This window comes from Sinohyriopsis cumingii, chromosome 1 (genome assembly GCF_028554795.1).
Source record: "Sinohyriopsis cumingii isolate HCF-2022 chromosome 1, ASM2855479v2, whole genome shotgun sequence".
NCBI lineage: Eukaryota > Metazoa > Mollusca > Bivalvia > Unionida > Unionidae > Sinohyriopsis > Sinohyriopsis cumingii.
Window position 1 is genome coordinate 74,228,817 of NC_142961.1, and position 22,327 is coordinate 74,251,143.

A 22,327-nucleotide genomic window follows, 5' to 3' on the forward strand; every position below is an offset into this window, starting at 1 on the left:
CGCTGATGACCTTCACAGCAGCGATCACTTCTCAATCTCCCTTGTAAATCATAACTCTACAATTGATGAAGTAATTCCACAATGGAATTTAAAGAAGGCCGACTGTGCCAAGTTCGAAACACTCTGTAAAACTAGGCTGAATGAGGATACAGTTTTCAATGTTAACGACCCCATTCAGCATTTTACATCTATTTTAACAGACATTGCAGAAGAATCTATCCCCAAGTCCTCAACAAACTGTAAAAGAACCCTAAAACCTTGGCTCACTAAGGAATGTAAGGAAGCCATACGGCAATGCCGAGAAGCCTTGAAAAAATTTAACAATCATCCGACGCCCGAGAATTTAAGTAAATATCGTATTCTCCGGGCCAAAGCTCGCCGCACAATCAAAGAAAGTAAACGAGCATCATGGATGAAATATGTTTCCTCTTTAAACTCTCGTTCCTCAATTAAGAAAGTTTGGGACACGATCCGCAAAATAAACGGAAAGAGAAAACACAATTCTTTCCGACATCTGAAACTGAACAATATCAATTTTAGCTCAAAACATGACATAGCAAATGTTCTTGCTGATACATTCTCTAAAAATTCCTCATCATCTAATTATTCCGAAGTCTTCCAAAAATTGAAAACTCAAAAAGAAAAGTCACGTTTAAAATTCACATCCAACAACTCGGAAAGCTACAACCAAATGTTTTCACTATCGGAACTTATGGAGGCTTTAGACAAGGCCCATGATAGTTCCTCTGGGCCTGACAAAATACATTACCAGTTTTTAAAACATCTTCCAGAATCATCTTTAACATCTCTTTTGAAACTCTTCAATGATTTATGGATTACTTTTAACCTACCTAAAATATGGAAAGAAGCAACAGTAATACCAGTTCCCAAACCCGGTAAAGATAGCGAAGATCCTACCAACTATCGACCTATTGCACTCACAAGCTGCATGTGCAAAACAATGGAACGAATGATCAATTCTCGGCTTGTTTGGTACCTGGAAACCAACAATTTAATATCTCCTTTCCAAAGTGGCTTTCGTTATGGACGTTCACCAACGATCATCTGGTTAGGCTAGAAACATTCATTCGCGATGCATTTATCAAGAAAGAACATTTAGTAGCGGTTTTCTTTGATTTAGAAAAGGCCTATGACACAACATGGAAGTACGGGATACTAAAAGACCTGCACGATCTAGGTCTAAAAGGCCGTCTGCCCTCTTTCATATCCAACTTCCTCTCCGACAGAGAATTCAAGGTACCAGTGGGCTCTACTCTCTCAGATCTGCACGAGCAAGAGATGGGTGTGCCCCAGGACAGTATTTTATCTGTGACACTTTTCAATATCAAAATTAATAACATCACCAAGTGTTTGACTCCTGGTGTGGATTGCTCACTATATGTTGATGATTTTCTCATATGTTATCGGTCAAAGCACAAGCATACAATTGAAAGACAACTACAGCAAAATATCAACAAGATTCAAAATTGGGCTAGTATGAACGGCTTCAAATTCTCGAAATCAAAAACGGTATGCATGCATTTCTGTCAATTACGACGACACCACGAAGAACCTAAACTCACGCTGGACGGAACACCTATTCCAGTTGTTGAGGAAACAAAATTTTCGGGTATTATCTTTGACAAAAAACTGACTTTTATTCCACACCTAAAAAACTTGAAAGCCAAATGCTTAAAAGCACTTGACCTACTTAAAGTAGTAGCGCACACTGACTGGGGTGCTGATAGAAAAGTCATCCTGAATTTATATAGAACGTTTATTCGCTCTAAACTAGACTATGGTTGCGTTGTGTATGGTTCAGCCCGAAAGTCATATCTTAAAATGCTTGATCCAATTCATCACCAGGGAATAAGACTGGCTCTGGGAGCATATAAAACATCCCCGTGTGAAAGCCTCCTAGCTGAGGCGAATGAACCACCGTTATCGCATCGTAGAGAAATGCTTTCCGCACAGTATGCTCTCAAATTAAAATCAAACCCTCAGAATCCTGCTTTTTCGGCTGTTTTTCAACCCAAATACAAAACTTTATACGAAAATAAACCAAACGCCATACCTTCCTTTGGCATTAGAATATCATCCAGCCTTGACACTACAAATATAGGTCTTTCTAAAATTCAGAAAACGTCCATCTCCGAAACACCACCCTGGCTAATTAAACAACCAAAAGTACGTTTTACACTACACGATGGGAAAAAATCCGAAACAAACCCTTCTATCTTCCACAACTCTTATCATGAACTCCTCACCAAATTTAAAAACTACACCAGAATTTACACTGATGGATCAAAGGATGAGGAAAAGGCTGCTGCAGCCTTTGTTTGTGGAAATCACACAACGCAAGTTCGCTTACCAAATGGAGCATCAATTTTTACAGCCGAAATCAGAGCAATAGACCTTGCTCTGCAACATATAGAAAAGAAACATATTTTAAACAGTATCATCTTCTCCGACTCGCTATCAGTACTTCAGTCACTACACAATAGAAAACTGGAGAACCCATTATTGAAAAACATACTGATAAAAAAATGCCGAGTTGAGTGTCTCCCACAATATAATATACTGTTGGTTACCTAGCCACATTGGTATTAAAGGTAACGAAAAAGCAGATCGCGCTGCTAAAATGGCCCTTACTCAAGAACCATCTGATTTTAAAATACTATATACTGATTTTAAACCTTGTATCAGAAAGTTCTTTCGTCAGAAGTGGCAGGCATCATGGAATGATGCCGTGAATAACAAACTTCATGCAATCAAGCCAACTCTAGGAGAATGGACTCCTTCCTACAGAACCATTCGTAGGGAGGAGGTCGTCATTGCAAGAATCCGAATTGGTCATACTTATATCACCCACACCAACATACTAAAAGGTGAAGACCCACCAGAGTGAGTTTCTTGCAATGAACCATTCACTGTCAAGTACTTTATGATAGAGTGCTTTGACCTACAACCTACACGCGATCGTTATTACATTGTGCATGACATGAAAGAACTTTCTGATAATATAAACATCACTCGTATTATAGAGTTCTTGAAAGCCATAAATATTTACTCTAAACTCTGACTTTTATGCTATCACCTTGTGCAGTTTTATGCAATATATATACCATCCCTATTTAATACCTTTTCATCTTTTTTCATTAACATACAACATTTACATCTCCTGTTGATCGGGAAGCTTTATTTTGCACCGTTACCATCTTACTGTTTTAATTTTAACCATTTGTTCTTTTATATCGCTGGTCGATATAGGACCTTTTATAAGTTTTAAAAGATTATACAAATAACACTTTGTTTGGCGCTAAATAGCCTAACAGTGCTGATGCGCCGTTAAAAATCAATCAATCAATCAATCAATCATTGGTTTTCAATCATGCATGTTTTCAGTGTTTTTTAACTGCCTCTACCAAGCACCATTTCTAAATAGTGGAATTTGTTGGTTTTTTTTATCTCAGCTGACTAGCTAAGAGAGGGAATACTTTGTATTTATTTGACATCAATAGTGAAACACCTCAAAGCAGAACCCTTGGGTCCCAATTTAATTTTTGTTTTTGAGATGTTTTCAGAGTAATGAGTGATTCACAAAAAAATATGTCTTTTATAAATGCTTATGTGACTTAGAGAGAGAGAATGTTAATATTTATAGGTTACTGCATTTTTATGGGAAGATATGAACAAGTTTTTTGGATGGAATACTGCATGACCTTGGGAGTGCAGCATACCCATCCGACAAAACGAGTTCATATTTTCCCATACAAATGCAGTAACCTTTTTATTATATGCTTATTTTTATATTCTACCTAAGGCTTAATTATGTAAATAAAAATACACTGCATGAAACAAAGTAACCGAATGTGTGCCATATTCCAAACTAAATACACAATCGCAGATTCATCATTACACAACAACAACATTATTAATGCGCACATAACTCCGCCCAGATACATTTGAACTTAGTTGTATGCTAGACATAACTTTTGAAGAAAATGGCATTTTAGTCTACTTAAAATTGAAATTTAGATTCATATTCAGAATGAATGCACGTTGCAACAACTTTCCATTTGATCTGGAATGAATAGATTTTGGTATTTTTGTCGATTCTATGAAATTTTGTCATTATGGACTGGATTCATCTGTGCAAATTCTACATGAAATACATCGGATTGAAATAGCTTTGGACAAGCATGTTGACATCTGCAAGTGTGTTTCTGTTCTGTCATTGAATATTTGAAATCATATTGTGGGAAAAATATGAAGCCTTTCAATTGCAATTATCAAAAAACACTATGGAATTTAATGTTTATTTCATTTTGATTGCTGTAAAGAGGATATAATTGCACATGGAATATAGTCAAAATTACAGTACAACTTTAAAATGTGTAATCGAGCTTGAGAATTGATGACATGGCTCATGTAATTCGGATTTGCAGAACTAAGAAAGGATGTAAAACTAAGTATATTTTTTGCCATTCTTATTACCAGCTAAAGAAGACAGTTTATGCCTTGTCACTTGCATTTATTTGTAGGTTCCCAGCAGTTTTATGAAATCTGGCATCTCTCACCTAAATCCAAAACATTGTATCAAAAAAGTTAATGCAGAATGTAACAGAGCAGCTGGTATTTGGCAGTCCACGAAACATCTGCTTTAGTTCATTCAGAAACAAATCTGCGTCTATTGTTTGTTTACAATAGAAAGTAGTTCCTTTATGAGTGCAATATGAAGTTGCGCGTGAGTTCAGAAACGAAAAATACTGAACGATTCTGACAATGACAAGTTAACGAAGAAAAAAATTAGCATATAATAAGAGAATATGTGTGTGTGTGTGTAAGAGTGCTTAAAATTAAAATAACTTTTTTTAAAACATTGAAATTGAGAATAACTGTACAATGTCCATTCCTTCCTTAAATCACATCAGATTATATCAATAATTACAGATGGTCCACATAGAAAGAAAACTCTCATCGCAAGAATGATTTAAGTAATGAGAAACTTTTATAACTTTGGTCTTAGTCCATTAGAATTATGAATGATAATCCATATTTAAACACTTTCTATTAGGGCTGTTCCAGTAAAACATACATAAGACCCAGGAAAGGCACTATTAATGTAGGGTACTCATCCATAGATGCAATTTAGAATTTCCTTCTTATTTTAATATGAACTCTGTGAAATCAATGTACCCGAGCATGTATTTTCAAAAACTGTCTTCCCTGGGTACCATGTCTGTTTAGATGGAACAGCCCTTATTTATAATATCCCTGTATTATATTCTTTTCCTTGTTTCTTCAAGGTAGGTACTGGCACATATTCATACACTCTATTCTGACAATGTTATTATCCTGACATAGGAGCAAAAACAAATAACAGTTATAGCTACTTAAATACATATATGTAACAAATTTATCTCTATTGAAAATTAGTTCAGTGAATCAGGATTTTAGAATAGTTTTTATAAGTCTTTGTTGGCAATGCTTAAAAACTGAGTCTATATCTGGTTAATGAAGCCCAGAGTATTTTCTCCTTCAAATACATTCCCCAATCACATTATGTTAGGAAAATTAGCCTGTTACCTCGTTTATCCAGCCCTTCTAAAAGAGATGAAAATTGTCTATTCCTGTCTATTTCAAATAGAGGCAGAGCAATAATTCTTGCCCATTACCTCCCCTTGGCTTTGCCAGGTGTCACTAGTTTTTAGCTTTACTGCTTTATTGATCAAATCCTCCAATAATTCAAGCCATTTTTGTGTTCTAATTTAATCATTCAGCGTTCCTTTTGGATGTATTGTGTGGTTTACTCATTCCGCTGCAGGCTGTGTAATTTCTTTTTATAATTTCTACCATTTAAGTAATTTTGTCACCTTTAGTGACTTTGTTCTTTTAAGACTATGTCACACCAGGCTATCGTTGACCTCTGCTAGGTCATTATCAGTTGGCGTGACTTTTACTTTTTCACTTGCTCCATTTGTAATGGAGTTGGTTTTAGCAAGTTATTGATATGCTGCATTGCTAATTTATTTGTCCCATTCTTGTGTGGTTTCATATGAATGGTCAACTCAGTGCTTGAAATGCATGAGTTTAGTCTTTAAGTTTTTGAATGTGACATTGACTTTTTTTATCCCTTTGTTAGTATTGGAGAATATATTAGTGAGTTAGCAACTTGATGAATTACTAATTTATGCTTTGCTTTCTCTTTTTATGTCATTTAAGCAGACTGTCATCTGAATGCTATACATGCAACTTCAGAGCATGGAAGTCTACCATGACTGTTGTTTTTTTCAGGTACAGTGCGACCCCACTATAACGCGCCCTGCAATAACTTGAATTTGGATATAACACGTTTGTTGCATGGCTTCCGAAATTTCATATATTCATTCGCACATGAAAAAATGGTTTTTGTTCAAAGTAAGTGAAATAGTGTATAAAAAATGTATTATCATTTTTGGGAAGAGATCGCATATGAATTCGAATATAATACTATCATGGCATGGTTCCTGAAATTTTAAATACATGTACATGACTGTATGTTTCTCATACCCGGAATTGTTTATTTTTTTTATTGTGCAAAAATAGTGTGTCAAAGTTTTATTATCATTCTGGGGAAGAGTTCACGTTTGAATTCAAATATAATATGATAGTGGCATGGCTTCTGAAATTTAACAATTTCACCAGGTGCTTGAAGTGTTATGCCAAAATAAACATTATCAAAATGTTACTTATTACTGATCCGTGAGTAAAGCCAGTAAGTCGTCTTTTTGATTGTCTTCAATTAATCCTGTACACAATCATTGCTCAAACAATAGCCAACACGTGTTTCTTCTTTAACTACATACACAACCAAGCAGCAGACAATGTGTTGGTTGATAAAAGACTCTCACAATTTAATAAACATTTAAAAAAATGAAAGCCACCAACATGTTTGCTGGACTTGGCGGTATTATTAAACACAATCAGTTGACCTGTAAGTAATGTATGTTTTATTAGCTGGAAATTGAAAGGGTATGAAATTTACATGCATTCAGCTTAAAAAACTTTATAAAAGTGACTCGTGACCATTGCAGGCCCACTGCACTTAGTTCTTGGGTTTTACATGTTTATGGTGTTTGCTTATGAACTCGTTATTAATTTCCAATTTTTTATATAAATATTCTACCTTTATGCAAAAGCAAGTTCTCAAACGCAAGTCATTCTCTGCTCAAGTGAAATTGTACACTCTGGATCAACTAAAGAAGGGCAAACAGCAAAGTCAGCTTGTCAGAGATCTAGGAATTAGCGAGTCCACTCTGTGAGGGTTGGAAACAGAAGAAGCAAAGCTCTGTAGTCTACCCTACATTCTCGAAGAGGAAACTGGTTTACAGCATAAAAGGGTTAAGTTAACTAACGACAAAAGCCTAGATTCAGCCATTGTACTAATGGTTTGTCCAGGAACGTTCAGGAGTTCCCATTTCTGGCCCAATTCTGAAAGCTCAAGCAGAGAAATTTGATCGCTGTATCAATTTAGATGATTCCAAATTTAAGGCGAGTAATGGCTGGCTGGACAGATTCAAGAAATGATATGCTATCAGCCAAGTTTTTGGGTCTGGGGAAATCTACTCAGCTGATAAAGAGGCTGTCAATTCCTACCCAGCTGAGCTTAAAAAGTTGTTAGAGGCAGGTTGCTACACAGCCGATCAAGTTTATAACTGCAATGAGACTGGTTTATGCTTGAAAATGTTACCCGATCACACCCTCACAACCAAGACTGATAGTCACAAACGAGAAGGCTTTAAGAAGAGGAAGGACGAAGTCACTCTCTTGTATCAACAAGTCTGGCAGCCACAAAATCAGACCTCTGATGATTGTTAAGTTTCCCAGATGTTTTCATCATGTTAATATGAAGGCCCTTCTCTTTGCATACACTAACAGCAAGAATGCACGGATGAATAGCTCCATATTTGAAGGCTGGTTTCATAAAACGTTCATTCCAGCCATCAGGCTCATTTGCAAAAACTCAAGCATGAGGAAAAAGCTCTCCTCCTGCTGGATAATTGCCCTGCCCACCCCCAGCAGAAAATCTTGTCAGTTGTGACGGCAAGATTAAAGTCTCTTATCTCACATAGAACACTATGTCTGAAATCCAGCCACTGGACCAAAGCATCATATCGGTATTAAAGCAAAACTATTGTTATGAAATGATCGAGTCGATGGTAGCAGATAAAACTCCTCCTTCGACACATCACTGGCATCACTGAACTTGAAAGAAGTCTGTCACCTTGGCGGGAAAGCCTGGGATGCTATCTCTACACATTGCATTGAATGATGCTGGATAAAGGGTCTTGGTCCAGCTTTATTGTCATCTACACACCATGATAGTGATGATGACAAGCCTGAATGTACAGGTTTGACTGAAGACGACGTACATTTAGCCGAAGAAGCACAGTCATCATAATATCCTCAACTGGTATTCAGCAGATGAGATCTGCCCCATATATGAGCACATCTCAAACGATGAACTTGTTGCAGATGTCAGCGGGAAGAATGAAGCTGCACAACCAGAGCCTGAAACCAGTGACGCTAATGACAATGATGATGATGACAATGATGATGATGATGAAGATGGCACCCCAACTCCCTCACCAAAAGAATTATAGGCAGTAGAGCACTCAGAAGCATTCTTGACTTTGCTAGAAGCCGACAGTTTGCGGCAAAGAAGCAGACTCCACTGACAGATTTTTTAAGAAATGATGAAATTTAAAATTATGGGGTCATGCAACCAGATTGACTTTGCACTTTGTGCAATGATTAGTATAGTAGTTTTCACATGTTTCTTTTGATATTCACAAAATCTGAAGTTAAAGATATATGCATGCTGAAAGCATGTGTTGATTGCAAATTATTCTTGCTGTAGTTGTTCAAGTGAATAGGCATACTTTGTGTTAATTATTGGGAATTTACACTGGATAAAGGTCCATGGAAACGCATATGAGAAAATTTTAACAGTATGAAATTTGTACAGACACCATTTATAGACCCTGGAATCAAGCAAACCAGCCAGCAATCCTGGCAGTGCTGGACTTTTTTATGTTCACTGCTTGTCCACAAGGGAGAGCAAGTGATATTTTCATAGCGATGGAATTGAGTCTTCTTATCACCTGTTATTTCTTCTCCAAAGCTGTAAGTAGACTCATATTTGGCCTCAGTGCACTGTGAGTGTGATAGAACTCCTTCAAATCCACTATCCGTCACATGATACTCAGATCTGACCATGGAATTGACTGAGTTTAAAGCTGGTTTGGGATGTCATTACACCCTCTTAAGTTTTGGATTTGTCCTCATTGGCACCTTGCAGATGTAGTGGAGCAGCCCGGCAATAGGCACACTTTTTGAGGTAATGGCCAGGATTTCTAGGTTCATTGACCAGGTCTGCTCACCATACTATAGCCAATACTTTGATGTGTTCAGCCAATTTACTTCTGTTATATGTCTGTGATCCACGTCGCTCAAACCTTGTCATACCCTCCCCTTCCTGATGCCCCTGTTTGGGTCACTGTTGCTTTAGAGGAGGAATAGAGGAAGTTCGGAGGCAGGCAGCTTAGGCTGCTGCACAACTTACATGGGTGTTTTCAAACTCTCAGCCCCTGCCACTGTTAAGCGCCCTAAGGACAGAATCTTCTCAGTTACATGTGTACCAGTATTTTGAGCTCATTGGATCTCCCTATTCCTTCAGAACAGAGTGGTGGTGGTGGTGTGATCCAGGTCATTAGGAGGGACTTTGGGTTTTGTTCATCAACAACACCTTCCCCTCTCCTCCTCTCTTCATGGATGCACAATCAGATCAGGAGAAGGATGCCTTTTTACAGTGAGAGATACGGTCACTCATAAAAAAACAGACAGTGGAGCTTAAGCAAAGACCACAATCCCTGGGATTTCATTCAAGACTGTTTCTTTTTCAGAAATCCAACAGCAAGTTGTGACCCATCATTTACTTAAGTCATCTCAACCAATACATTGTTCCTCAAAATTCAAGGTAGAGATGGTGAGTTCAATGTGCCTCTTATTTTGATGGGACAAATATGCTGTCCATCTCTATATGACAGACATATTTTCACATCACTATCCACTCTGTCTTAAATAATTTACCCATTTTTTATACCACGACACAGTTTATCAGTTTAAAATTCTCTCTTGGGCCTCAACATTAGCACTTGAACTTTAGCCGAGATTATGCATTACGTCATCACCCTGTTTGATTGACGTCATCTACAAGAACAGCAGTGTACCTGGATGACTTTCTCAAGAAATACATGCTAAGCTTTATTCATCCCAAAGGCCAGAATAATCTCCTCTTTTAGATCATCCAGGCTTTCTAGTGAAGTGGGAAAGGTCAGACCTCTATCCATCCCAGAATTTTTTCCACCTGGACATGGAATTCTTAACCAAACACAGTCTGGTGTGACTTCCTCATGTTCACATAATCATAATCATCAAACTCTCAAGTCTGTTTCCAACAGGACTTTAATTTAATAGAGAGAGTTTTTGGAACTCCTCGGTTTGTTCAGTGTGACAGAGGATTTGATCCTGCTCGGCCAGTTTTTTTATGGGGACATTGTGAGCACCATGGTGCCTTCGATCAAATAGTCATGGTCACACACAAGATTTGATCATTCCTGCATCATTGGTACAACACAGTTTGGCTGACCATGGGAATCCCACTGGAGAAGCCCCAGGTGGAAATAACAATATGCACTGATACAAGTGTGCATGGTTGTGTTGCTCACATATTGCTGGCCTTCTCTACCATCAGTGGCACATGGGAACCATAGGAACATCCTCTACATATCAACATCCTAGAAATGATGGCTATCATTAATGCCTTTCTTTTCTGAAAAGATCAACTATAAAAACTGTCCTTATTATATCTGACAGTTCTGTGGTGGTGAGCTATTTCCTCAAACAGGGAGGCACCAAATCACCCGACCTGTGTGTTCTGATTTGGCAATTTCTATGTTGGTGTGACAATTTACATATCAACATACAAATCAGACATGTTCCCATCAGACTCATTGTTTTGGCCGACACTCTATCCAGAAGAGGACAAGTCCTTCACACACAATGTCCATCAATCATCTTCACTGGGATATGCACACTTTGGGGCATCTGATGACCAATCTCTTTGCAAGGAGCTGGAATCACAAGTTAATCACCTTTGTCTCTTCAGTTCCAGACCCAAAAGCTAGGGCCATGGAAGCACTGTTTGCCATTTGGGAGGGGTTGTGGGTATTTGCCTCCTCTCCCATGGTGTTGATACCAAAAATAATCCAGAAGTTACGTGGTCAGAAATGCAGGATGATTCTGATAGCCCATATCAAGTGGGACAAGTCGAGGGTCACTGATCTACTCGTTCTAGTGATAGATCTGTCCAGGAAGATTCCAGCCAACCTGAATCTTTCTTCTCCAGCATCCGTGGTCACAGTCGGTCCTTCCTTGCTCAGACCAATCTCTTCTTCTACATGCCCATCCTCTTATAAGGACAGGCTTGTGAGACAAACAGTTCAATCCTTCGATTGTGGAGAAAATCATATGAGGGAAAATATTGTGTTTTCATGGACTGGTTTCATACCAACAACACTGTCCCTCTACATGCCTCAATCTTTTTGTAGGTTGACTTTTTTTCTCTGGCTTTTTGACCCCAGTCTCTGTCAATGGCTACTGCCCCATGATATTGGACACATTCTGGCATCATGGCAGACATGATTTTGGGTCTGACATCAACCTGTTGGATATTTTAGCCGTTTTTGGTCTACATTGACCAAAATGTCTAGCTCTGTTTCCAAATGGAACCAATCCTGGGTTTTAATATAGCTCGATTTGAATCCATTCAGACCCACACTTCGCTAAAGTCACTATCATACAGGTCATGTTCCTTATAACTTTAGCTCTGGCATGCATGGTAAATGAGCTGCATGCCCTTTATGTCGACCTGAACTCACTTCCATTCAGATGGTTCTCTTGACACAACCAGGCTAAAGAGGTGTCACTCACTTGCTCTCTTCCATAGACAGGTCCAGAACAGTAGCAATGGAAGATCCTGTTCATGCTCTCAAGCACTACTCAAAATGCACTGAGACAAGTTCTGACAAATGCCTCCTCCTTATGGTGTGAGCCAGAACATAAGATATCACCCCTCAAGCCTTTGATTCACAGCTGGTGTGGGTTGTATGCATTCTCACCAGATAAGAATTGCCTCATGAAGGGTACTGTTCCGAAGCTTTGATGGCTCACATTTGAATGAAACATTTTGGTTTGAGATATAATAGAAGCTTATTGGCTGGCATGCAGAGTCAACCTTCTCGAGCCTTCATCATAGAGATTTAGCATCACAGATGCAAACCTTGATTCCAATCTTGTGGCAGAAGCACAGCCAGCCACCAGACCCATCAAAGTTAATCAATACAGCCTGTTAGCTTCACTGGATTCACCAATGAAGTTTTGTAGGTAAGAATTCATCTTAACCGTAGATATGGGTCACAATCAAGTGACCCCAGGCTGTGTTGCTTATGTAATTAGGAGAACAGGTTATCGTTCAAATGGGGGAATCCCTAGAAGGATACCCAAGGTAGAGGCTGGATGCTCGGTATCTCCTAATGTGGTGTGATTGGGGACCATATTCGATGGAGAAAGCAAATTTTAAAGTAAATTATGTTTCTTCAAGAATACATACCCAATCACATTACTTAAAAATCCTCCCAACCACCCCACCATGCAACCATCCTCATTAGTATCTTGCTCAGTGAAAGACTAGCTACACCTGGTGTTGCTGAGGGGAAGTATTGGGCAAGAGTTATTGCCTTTTGTCTGTTAGAAATAGACAAGAAACGATGAATTTCATCTTTTAATAGGACTGGATTTGTTATGTAGCAGGCTATCATTCCTAACTTGATGTGATTGGGTCAGTATTCTTGGATAAACATAATTTACTTAAAAATTTACCTTAGTTTGAAAGAAAACACACTGAGGAAAACACATTCTATGGCCTATTTATACAAACCAATAGCATCAATCATAATAATTAGATAGTAAGCAGATAAACAAAATCTTTTTTAAATGATATATGTAGTTATGGGAGAAAGCTTACCAGTAGCTTCACATGGGTCATTGATTCTTTCCAGGAATTTTCCAGGTTCCTTCTCTATCAAATATGCTAGCCACTATATATAGCCTATTATGTACTGAAAAATGGCATTAAAACCATAACAACAAAAACTTTTCATGCTATATTTTGTACTTGAACTAATATTTCATGCATGAAAGAAATACAGTGCTATAATTTATACATGAACTCACTTTTCATGCTATAATTCTTACTTGAACTTGCTTTTCACCAATGTGGGTATGTGAGAAAGCTTGTCAGTAGCTTCTCATGGGTAGGTGGTTCTTTCCAGGGTTTTCCTGGGTTCTTCCTCTACCATTAATACTGGCCACCATGTATAGCCTATCATGTGCTGAAAAATGGCGTTAAGCCATACAACAACAACAACTTGCTTTTCATGTTAAATAGAAATACAGTACTGCACTGTACACTTGGGCTCATGCTATTTTTATACTTGAATTTACTTTACAGGAATTAAAAACTCAGAAGTATTTAAATAATCGTGTGTCTGCATCTTCTGAGCTTTGAACGTTTTTGCACATTGCTAGTGAGTACATGTAGATTAAGGTTTTGTGTTAACATTGGTTTCATTTATCTCCCTGTCCTAGACACTAATGCATATACCATAAACAAATTTCATGGCTCCATTTATCTGGAAGAGTACCATTCACATGCTCCAGTGACTAATTTTGATTTTTGAATTATGCATATTTGAGCAGGCAAAAATTCTGTAGAATCGTTTTTATCTTTTAAAGGTGGCTACAAAGTACAAGACTGTCAGCATGGCCAATGCTTTCCCACCAGAGTTCCTGCACCCCTTGTTGAGGATGTCCCTTTTGGATGACCCAGGGATGAGAATCATTGTTCAGCAGATTCTTCACACTCTCATAGACAGAAATGACAACACACCTAAATTTAAACATGTTGTGTAAGTGGCATTTTAAATACAGTTTTACTGGTCCATTTGTTTAATATACAGTAAAATATATCCTTTGGCAAAAAGGAAATAAGATATGACAATTAAAGTTCGTGGTGCACTGTGTTTGTCTCAATGGGACATGCAGATAGATAACTTGCCTTTGAAGACGGAAAAGTGATGATTGACTTAATGGCTCACAATCAGTGGCTGGTACTTCCCAACAAATTGTCATCAAAATAAAATTTTTGGACCAAGTCTTGTGTGCATTTATGGTAAAATTATATTTTGGTGAAATGGGTTTTTTCTTGAAAAGACAATACTGTATAATGTTTCATGCCCTGCCATATATTGTGGGTGCTATAGTCTTATCCATGTTTGTCCATCCTGTTTGTGTATGTGTTACAAATTTCATTTATATGTAATAACTTGAGAAGGAGTTAAAGAATTGAAATCAAAATTGTGGCAGCATCTAAATACACTGGTCAACAGTGAAATCATTACTGACTTGAAAAGACCCTAATCTGTAGTATTTTGGTGTGCCGAACACGAATATAACCGTGAAAAATTTGTATTGGCTCTCGTTTTGAAGATATTCATATACCTCATTTTCTATGTTTCACTGTGTAAATTTCTCCAGTAGGACTGCAGCAACATCCGGAATAATGATGTAACATTGCATAATACCATCATGCTCACATCATCCACAGTTGATTGCATCATTTTCTGATGCAATGCAATACTAATGCCATGCGGCTGCTGAAGTAAGTTGACGTCAGCAGTGTACTATACATGTGTAGGCCTATTATACTAATGCCAGGTGGCTGCTGAAGCTGACGTAAGCAGTGTACTATATAAAGCCCAATCAGATAGGTTCAGCATTTAAAATATTTTAGACGTTGTGCGAGACAGTTCAAGCTACTGTTACATAAAACTTATTATTTTATCCATTTACGTACAATAAAGAACAGTAATGCCTCGAAAGTGTGTTAATACCGCGGACAATTTTTGCTATATTTGTGGGGAAGTGACATTTGCCAACCAGAAGAAAAGTATCAATTCTCAAGTGAAGAAGGCATATCATCTTTACTTCGGATGCAAGGTTGGTGACCAAGACAAGCCTTGGGCTCCGCATATATGCTGTGCTACATGTACAACACAGCTTTCACAGTGGTTGAATTGCAAAAGGTCATCAATGCCGTTTGCAGTCCCAATGGTGTGGAGAGAGCCAAGCAACCACCTAAATGACTGTTACTTCTGCTTGGTTCCTCCTCTTTCCGGCGGAATAACGAAGCGAAAGAAGTCGAGAATAGTCTACCCAAACATTCCGTCTGCATTGAGACCAGTTCCACATGGTGAGGGACTTCCTATTCCAGAACCTCCAGCAGAATATTCTCTTGATTCATCTGACGAAGACAAAGGTGAGTCGACCTGTTCTTCTCCTGGTCCATCAGCATGCAGTGATCCAGATTTTCACTGTGGTGCATCATCAACCCCACACAGAATAACACAGGAAGAACTAAATGACCTGATTCGTGATTTGGACTTATCAAAGAACAAGGCAGAATTGCTAGGATCAAGACTCCAACAATGGAATCTTCTAGAAGAAGATGTCACAATTACTGCATATCGAAAGCGCCACCAGCAATTGGAGCCTTTCTTCAGAAAGGAAAGTAATCTGATATTCTGTTCCGATATTGAGGGCCTCATGAATGCTTTAAAAATCACTCATGACCCACAAGAATGGAGACTATTTGTGGACTCTTCGAAACTGAGTCTCAAGGCTGTGCTTTTGCACAATGGAAACATTCTTCCATCTATTCCAGTAGCGTATGCTGTCCACATGAAAGAGACATACGATAACTTAAGGCAGCTACTGAATTCCATTGAGTATAACAAGTACAGCTGGCACCTCTGTGGTGATTTGAAGGTAGTTGCCCTTTTAATGGGACTGCAGCAAGGATATACAAAATACATGTGTTTCTTATGCGAGTGGGATAGCCGAGCAAGGGAAATGCACTACATGAGGAAGGAATGGACTCACAGGCAGAATGTAGCCATTGGAGAGAAGAATATCCAACACCCAGCTCTGGTTGAGGCTCAGAAAATCTTGCTACCACCCCTTCACATCAAACTAGGTTTGATGAAGAACTTCGTGAAAGCCATTGACCGGACTTTGCCAGCATTCCGATACCTGCATGAAAAATTCCCTCGACTCAGCGAAGCAAAGATTAAAGAGGGAGTTTTTGTGGGTCCTCAGATTCGAGAGCTTTTCAAAGATGACCGGTTCAACAACTTGCTGGAAGGTGACGCGAAACAAGCATGGAATGCTTTTCGCCTAGTTTCTACAAACTTCCTCGGAAATGTTAGGGCAGAAAACTATAAGGAACTAGTAGAAGACATGTTGATGAAGTATAAGAAACTTGGCTGCAATATGTCTCTAAAGATTCACTTCCTTCATTCCCATTTGGATTTCTTTCCTAGCAACTGTGGTATTGTTAGTGATGAACACGGCGAACGTTTTCATCAAGATATCGCAACAATGGAACAAAGATACCAGGGAAAATGGTCCACTACAATGCTGGCTGACTACTGCTGGACACTCCTCAGAGATGCTCCCGAACAGCTGTACAAGAGACAGGCGAAGAAATCTAAGATGTAGTCAATGACTTGATTTTTTATAGGTAGGCTATTACAGTTGACCTTTTACTATTGGAATGCATTTCGTTATGTAAACATTAATTTCTTGCAGATTACAAAAAAACTAGAGCCAATTTTGCAATTTGACTGTCATATTCGTGTTCAGCACATAAAAATTGATAAGAATTGACTAATTTTATTTCAGTAACATGACTTTTGTAAAAATTTGTTGTCCAGTGATATCAGTAACAACAAGATCACCACCCTTTTTCTGGCAATATTTGACCGAGATAAGGACACTGATGGCCATAGAAAGTTTGCCTTTGCATCTTGAACCAGTTTCATCAATTATACCATACGGGTGGAGGCATCCATGTATGCTGGATATATTTACATTCTTTCAGTTTTTTAAAACTTAATGACTGTATTATTGTTTAAAGTTGTACACTTTCTTCAAATGATGCTTCACAAAATATTCAGAATTATATGGGGAAGGTTTCTATTTTTTGCTCAGTAAATTCTCACTTTGTCTTCAGAAAGTGTATTTATTTAAATTTCTTATTTAAGAACCACTGGAAATTCATAAATGTGGTCTTTACTTTTCTCAAAACTGCAAGCCTTTAGGGTAATTTCACCTCTTATGGTTTCTTTTTGAAATACATTTCCCGATTATATTATGTTAGGAGTCCTTCTCTGTCCTCACAAATCCAGTCCTCCTAAGTGGAATAAAGTTTTCAGGAATGTCTTTTGATTTGTTGTAGCTGGATGAGTCAAATCAGATTGGTCTTTCCTTGGATAGAGTGATTGGTTTTTAAATCCTATCATTCATCAGGTAGTACTTCTCTTTCATGCCTAGTCAGCATACCAATTCAAGCATCCTTCAGTTTAATGATTTTTGTCAGGTTTACCAATCTAAAGAGTGTTCTCATCGCATGGAGAGTATGCATCTTATTTTTTCCACTGAATTCCATTATATTCTTATTGTAGAACAAATATTTTGCATCTCAGCTGTCCGTTTTGTCATACAATTTAAGCAAGCTGGCGCCATCCTAATGTCTCTTCTAATAGACCTCAGTTATTACACTCCAGCTTGGATCTTTTTTCAACTAAATGATGTCATCATGGTAATGAACTTTTTGATGTCACAATTAGTTGAGACCATGAAGACACAAATAGAGAAGGCCTGTCATTCTTTGCCACAACAGGCGAAACCCACATTTCTAGTGTCAGCGTCCATTCTTTTTGAGTCATACAAGCACCAGACAGATGTCCAGGCCAGTACTGTTGTAGTATGGTGGCCGTTTGAGCCAGTCCTGAAGAACACCATAGAGTATACTGGTATCATCTCTGGTGATCTCTCCTGATATAACAAATATTGGACCCTAGGATCTGACATTAGCTAGCCTCATACCTCTTCCACATAAGTTGCAGCATTATTGCCACTTACACCTTAGATATGATCATCTGCCTGCCCAACATACCCCATCCCTGATCCATGTAGTAAAAATGTTGAACATCCAACCACACCACTTGCTGCTCAGGCTTGTTCACAATGCACAATATGACTGATACTGGCATACTGTTGAGCCACTCAAAATATTCAGTACCATACCAGTTGTGGCACTGGGTCATTCTATTTTGGGGACCATCCGGTGGCCTAGTGGTTAGAGCATCTGCCTCGGATGTGAGAGGTCGTGGGTTCAATCCCTGGCTGAGTCATACCAAAGACTTACAAAAATGGTACTAACAGCTGCCTTGCTTGGTGCTCAGCACTAAGAGGTTAGTGTTAGGACTGGTTGGCCTGGTGTCAGGATAATGTGACTGGGTGGGACATGATGCTACATGTCTGCGACATGATGCCCAGTGCTTGACATCACTATAAACTGCCACACTGCAGACATCGTAGCGATATGACTGAAATTTTTTTAAAGCTACGTTAAAAATCACACACACACACACACACACACACACACACACACATGCACATTCTATCTTGGGTCCTCTCATAACTCATTGTTTCAGTTATGTCAGTCTCACTTTCTCAGATACCTGGTACCCATCCTGGAGTATCAACAGTGCTCAGACACATCAGTTGAAGTTTACTGTTTCATAATATGGACCAGCTCTTTGCATCATTTACTATCCTTGATGACCTTCTTTCTCCAAGTAAGTCTTTGATAATAACACCCCACTGTCATCAAAGATGAACTATCACAGGCCCTCTCTTCTCAGCCTCATCTGATGATGTGTACAGAAGATTTGGCCTTCCATGCCACCATAGAAGATGTCTTCCAGCAGCCAACAGAGTTCTGTTTTCCTCCACTCATCCTCCTTCTTCATCATTTGGCCACTGTTAGAATTTCTTCATCTGTTGACATTTTAACTAGGAAGGTTCAGTTATAGTTTCCACAGTCTAATCAAATTGCATTACTTTGAGAGGCAGCTACATGACAAGAAATTAAACAAGCTTTTATTCCCATAATAATGACTATTGTTTAATTTCTTCTTCACTTTCCTCTTCAAAACTCGCATAATGGTTTTGTATACAACTGTTTTGGCATCAGCAAAGACAATGCACGTTGAAGCCACGTTCTGTATGTGTGGACCAGAAATCCTTCAAAGACATGCAACAGCTAGTTAATAGAATTGTAGCTAATGGTTCTGTGCTTGATCAGGTCTCCATGGCTACCTTTCAACAAAATGAGCATAAACTAGATTCCACGACTGAGACCTCCTCTGACAGATGAGATAAACATGAAAGTCAGTCTTATGCATGGTTTATTTGCTGCTCCAGGTTTCAGAGAGAGATGGCTTGCTATCCTTGTCCTTGTTGCTAAAAGGTCACCAAAATGTAGCCCTTAGATTCCAGACTTAGTCTTCCAGCCTCCTATTCTTTGGCCATATAAGGGAGCAGAGAACAGGTTGCCGAGGAGGCAAGCCTCATGCAGGTCCAGTGATCAAGAGTCCCACCTTCATTTCCAAAAATGGACCTCAGAAAGGACGCATCTACAATATGCCTAAGAATGAAACTCTCCACCAGAAAACCTCTTTGGCTCTAACTCAGTTTTCAAAAGCATGTGACATCAATGTGCAAGAAGAGTAGGAATGATTTTGGCCCAGTTGTCTCCATGCCAGAATCCTTCTTGCAAACAACTAAACCTCTGCCCTGAGGACATATTGCATTTTACAAGTCCTCACGGAGGGCCTGCAGTCACATTCATTGATCCCTCTTTATTATCAAGAACTCCTTTTGCAATGGACATCTCCAAAGACACAAGGTAGACATTCTGCAGCTATTTCTCAGGAAAAGAGTGTTCTAGATCATTTGCCACAAAACTTACAGGGATTTTATTGCATGCTTGTCTTAGTCCCCAAGGCCACTTGAAAGCTCAGACTGGTCATCAACCTTAGATCTCTCACAGCCAGCACTTTCGTGATCCAGGCTAAGGATGTAGACCCAGTGAATAGACTTCCAGGATGTGTACCTTCATCTTCCCATTCACAGGTCTTTCATGAAGTTCCTTATGTGTGCTTTCAGAGGCATTGTGTACAAGTTTGGGGCTCCCACTTTCCACCTGAATTGCAGTCCCTTAATAGTAAACTCATGGACTGGGTTGTTTCACACGTCAAGACCCCCACAATATCCATGACATTGAATTACCTCTGGTTTTTCTCCACAAAAAAAACAAGTTGAGTAACATTCTGTGACACAATATGAAATTTCCTTGTTTCTGTCCTGCTTTGTCTCAATTGAGTTTGTTCTCCCCTAGAAATGTGCTTTGAAGATCATCTCAATGATGTCCTCTATCCACACACTGAGATTTCAACCCAGGAATTTCTTATCCTCTTAGGTTTTCTCTTTGTGGCAGCAGATCTTTTTATTTTGGGTCACTTGTTTTATGAGACCTCTTCAGATGATCCCTCTATCTCATTTGTGATAGAAACTTTGTTTGATAGGCCATATAATCAGTTTTGATTACATTTGGCTACATATCAGCAAATGGAAGGACGCTTCTTGACCTCCCAATGGTAGGCATTCCACTTTAACTACTGGAAGTTATGGTTTTCACAGATATGAGTATGATTAGCTCTGGTGCCTGTTTCCTGCCCACGTTTCTAAAGGTGAGATTTGGTCCCTTCTGGAGCAGTCTAAGGACGTTAGCCTCCAGGAGAATAAAGTCATAGTGAATGCCTTACAGTCATGGCTGGAGCAGTCCAAGGACATTAGCTTCCAGGAGATTAAAGTCATTGTGAATGTCCTTCAGTCATGGCTGGAGCAGTCCAAGGATGTTTTCTTGGCTGGAGCAGTCCAATGACATTATCATCCAGGAGACTAAAGTCATAGTGAATGTCCTTTAGTCATGTCTGGAGCAGTCCAAGGACATTAGCATCCAGGGGATTAAAGTCACAGTGGATGCCTTCAGTCATGGCTGGAGCAGTCCAATGACATTATCATCCAGGAGACTAAAGTCATAGTGAATGCCCTTTAGTCATGGCTGGAGCAGTCCAAGGACATCAGCATCCAGGGGATTAAAGTCACAGTGGATGCCTTCAGTCATGGCTGGAGCAGTCCAAGGACATTAGCATCCAGGGGATTAAAGTCACAGTGGATGCCTTCAGTCATGGCTGGAGCAGTCCAAGGACATTTTCATGGCTGGATCAGTCGAAGGACATTAGCATCCAGGAGATTAAAGTCATAGTGAAGGCCTTTCAGTCATGGCTGGAGACACTATGCCCGATCCCTGCCTTCTTGTTTGGGACTTTCAAAGGTTGTGTCATCATCATCAAATTGGCATTAAAGTCTGCCACATCCCAGGCAGATACGATCACTGATTCATAAAGAATGGTCCATCCACCTAGTCACTTTGATTCAAATTTGCAGCCATTTGGTTTAAATCCTTGCGACCCTGCGATAAGGTGGAACTACAAGTGCCCAACCTTGGTTCATTCAGTCCCAGATATGAAAGACTGGCTGTTTAATCCCTTGTGACCTTGTCTCCGATGAGGTGGTATTACAAGCTCCCAGCCTTCGTTTTGCCAGTCCCAGATCTGAAAGACTGGGCCATTGATGACCTTGACTAGAAGTGGGATGGTCTCAATGCCTATCCCCAACCTGTATTGTTCCCAAGATCATTCAGAAGTCATGGCACTTTGAGAGTAGGCTAATCGTGATGCTTTCCTTGGTAAAAATTTACAGGAAAATCCTGCCTTCTCCATGCCTGCTGAAACAAGTTCACATGCAGGCTTTCCATTCCAAACCAGAATCTGCACATCCTGACTCCTGAAACTAACTCTAACAAGTAAATATTTTTGTGAACAAGTGATGGATAGAATTGTTTGAGCAAAAAGGCTCACCATTTTGAATGCCTTCGAGGACTATATGGAAGGAATTTTCTGTTAATTCTTTTCCTGTTGAATGTAGTATCACTGTGCAGTGTTAAAGCTGAATACACAATATTACACATCGGCTAGATTTACCAATAACACTGACAAAAATGTATTTAAATTATATTGTACATTATTTACCTTTGAAAAACTTGTTCATTAATCAAACATTTGACCAGCAACATTTTATATATATATATATATATATATATATATATATTTCACCTTAATTGTCAGATATA

General features: G+C 39.0%; 1 protein-coding gene across 5 annotated transcripts in view; it reads left to right on the forward strand.

The window, feature by feature from the left end:
- The window catches only part of LOC149807126 (protein EFR3 homolog B-like), a 138,046-nt gene that overhangs the window by 43,097 nt on the left and 72,622 nt on the right, over nt 1-22,327 (forward strand). For all 5 annotated transcript variants that reach the window (XM_089962380.1, XM_089962388.1, XM_089962401.1 and 2 more), the window contains exon 13: nt 13,900-14,072. In XM_089962380.1, coding sequence (XP_089818506.1) covers nt 13,900-14,072 — 173 coding nt within the window. The remainder of the gene's footprint in view (nt 1-13,899; nt 14,073-22,327) is intronic.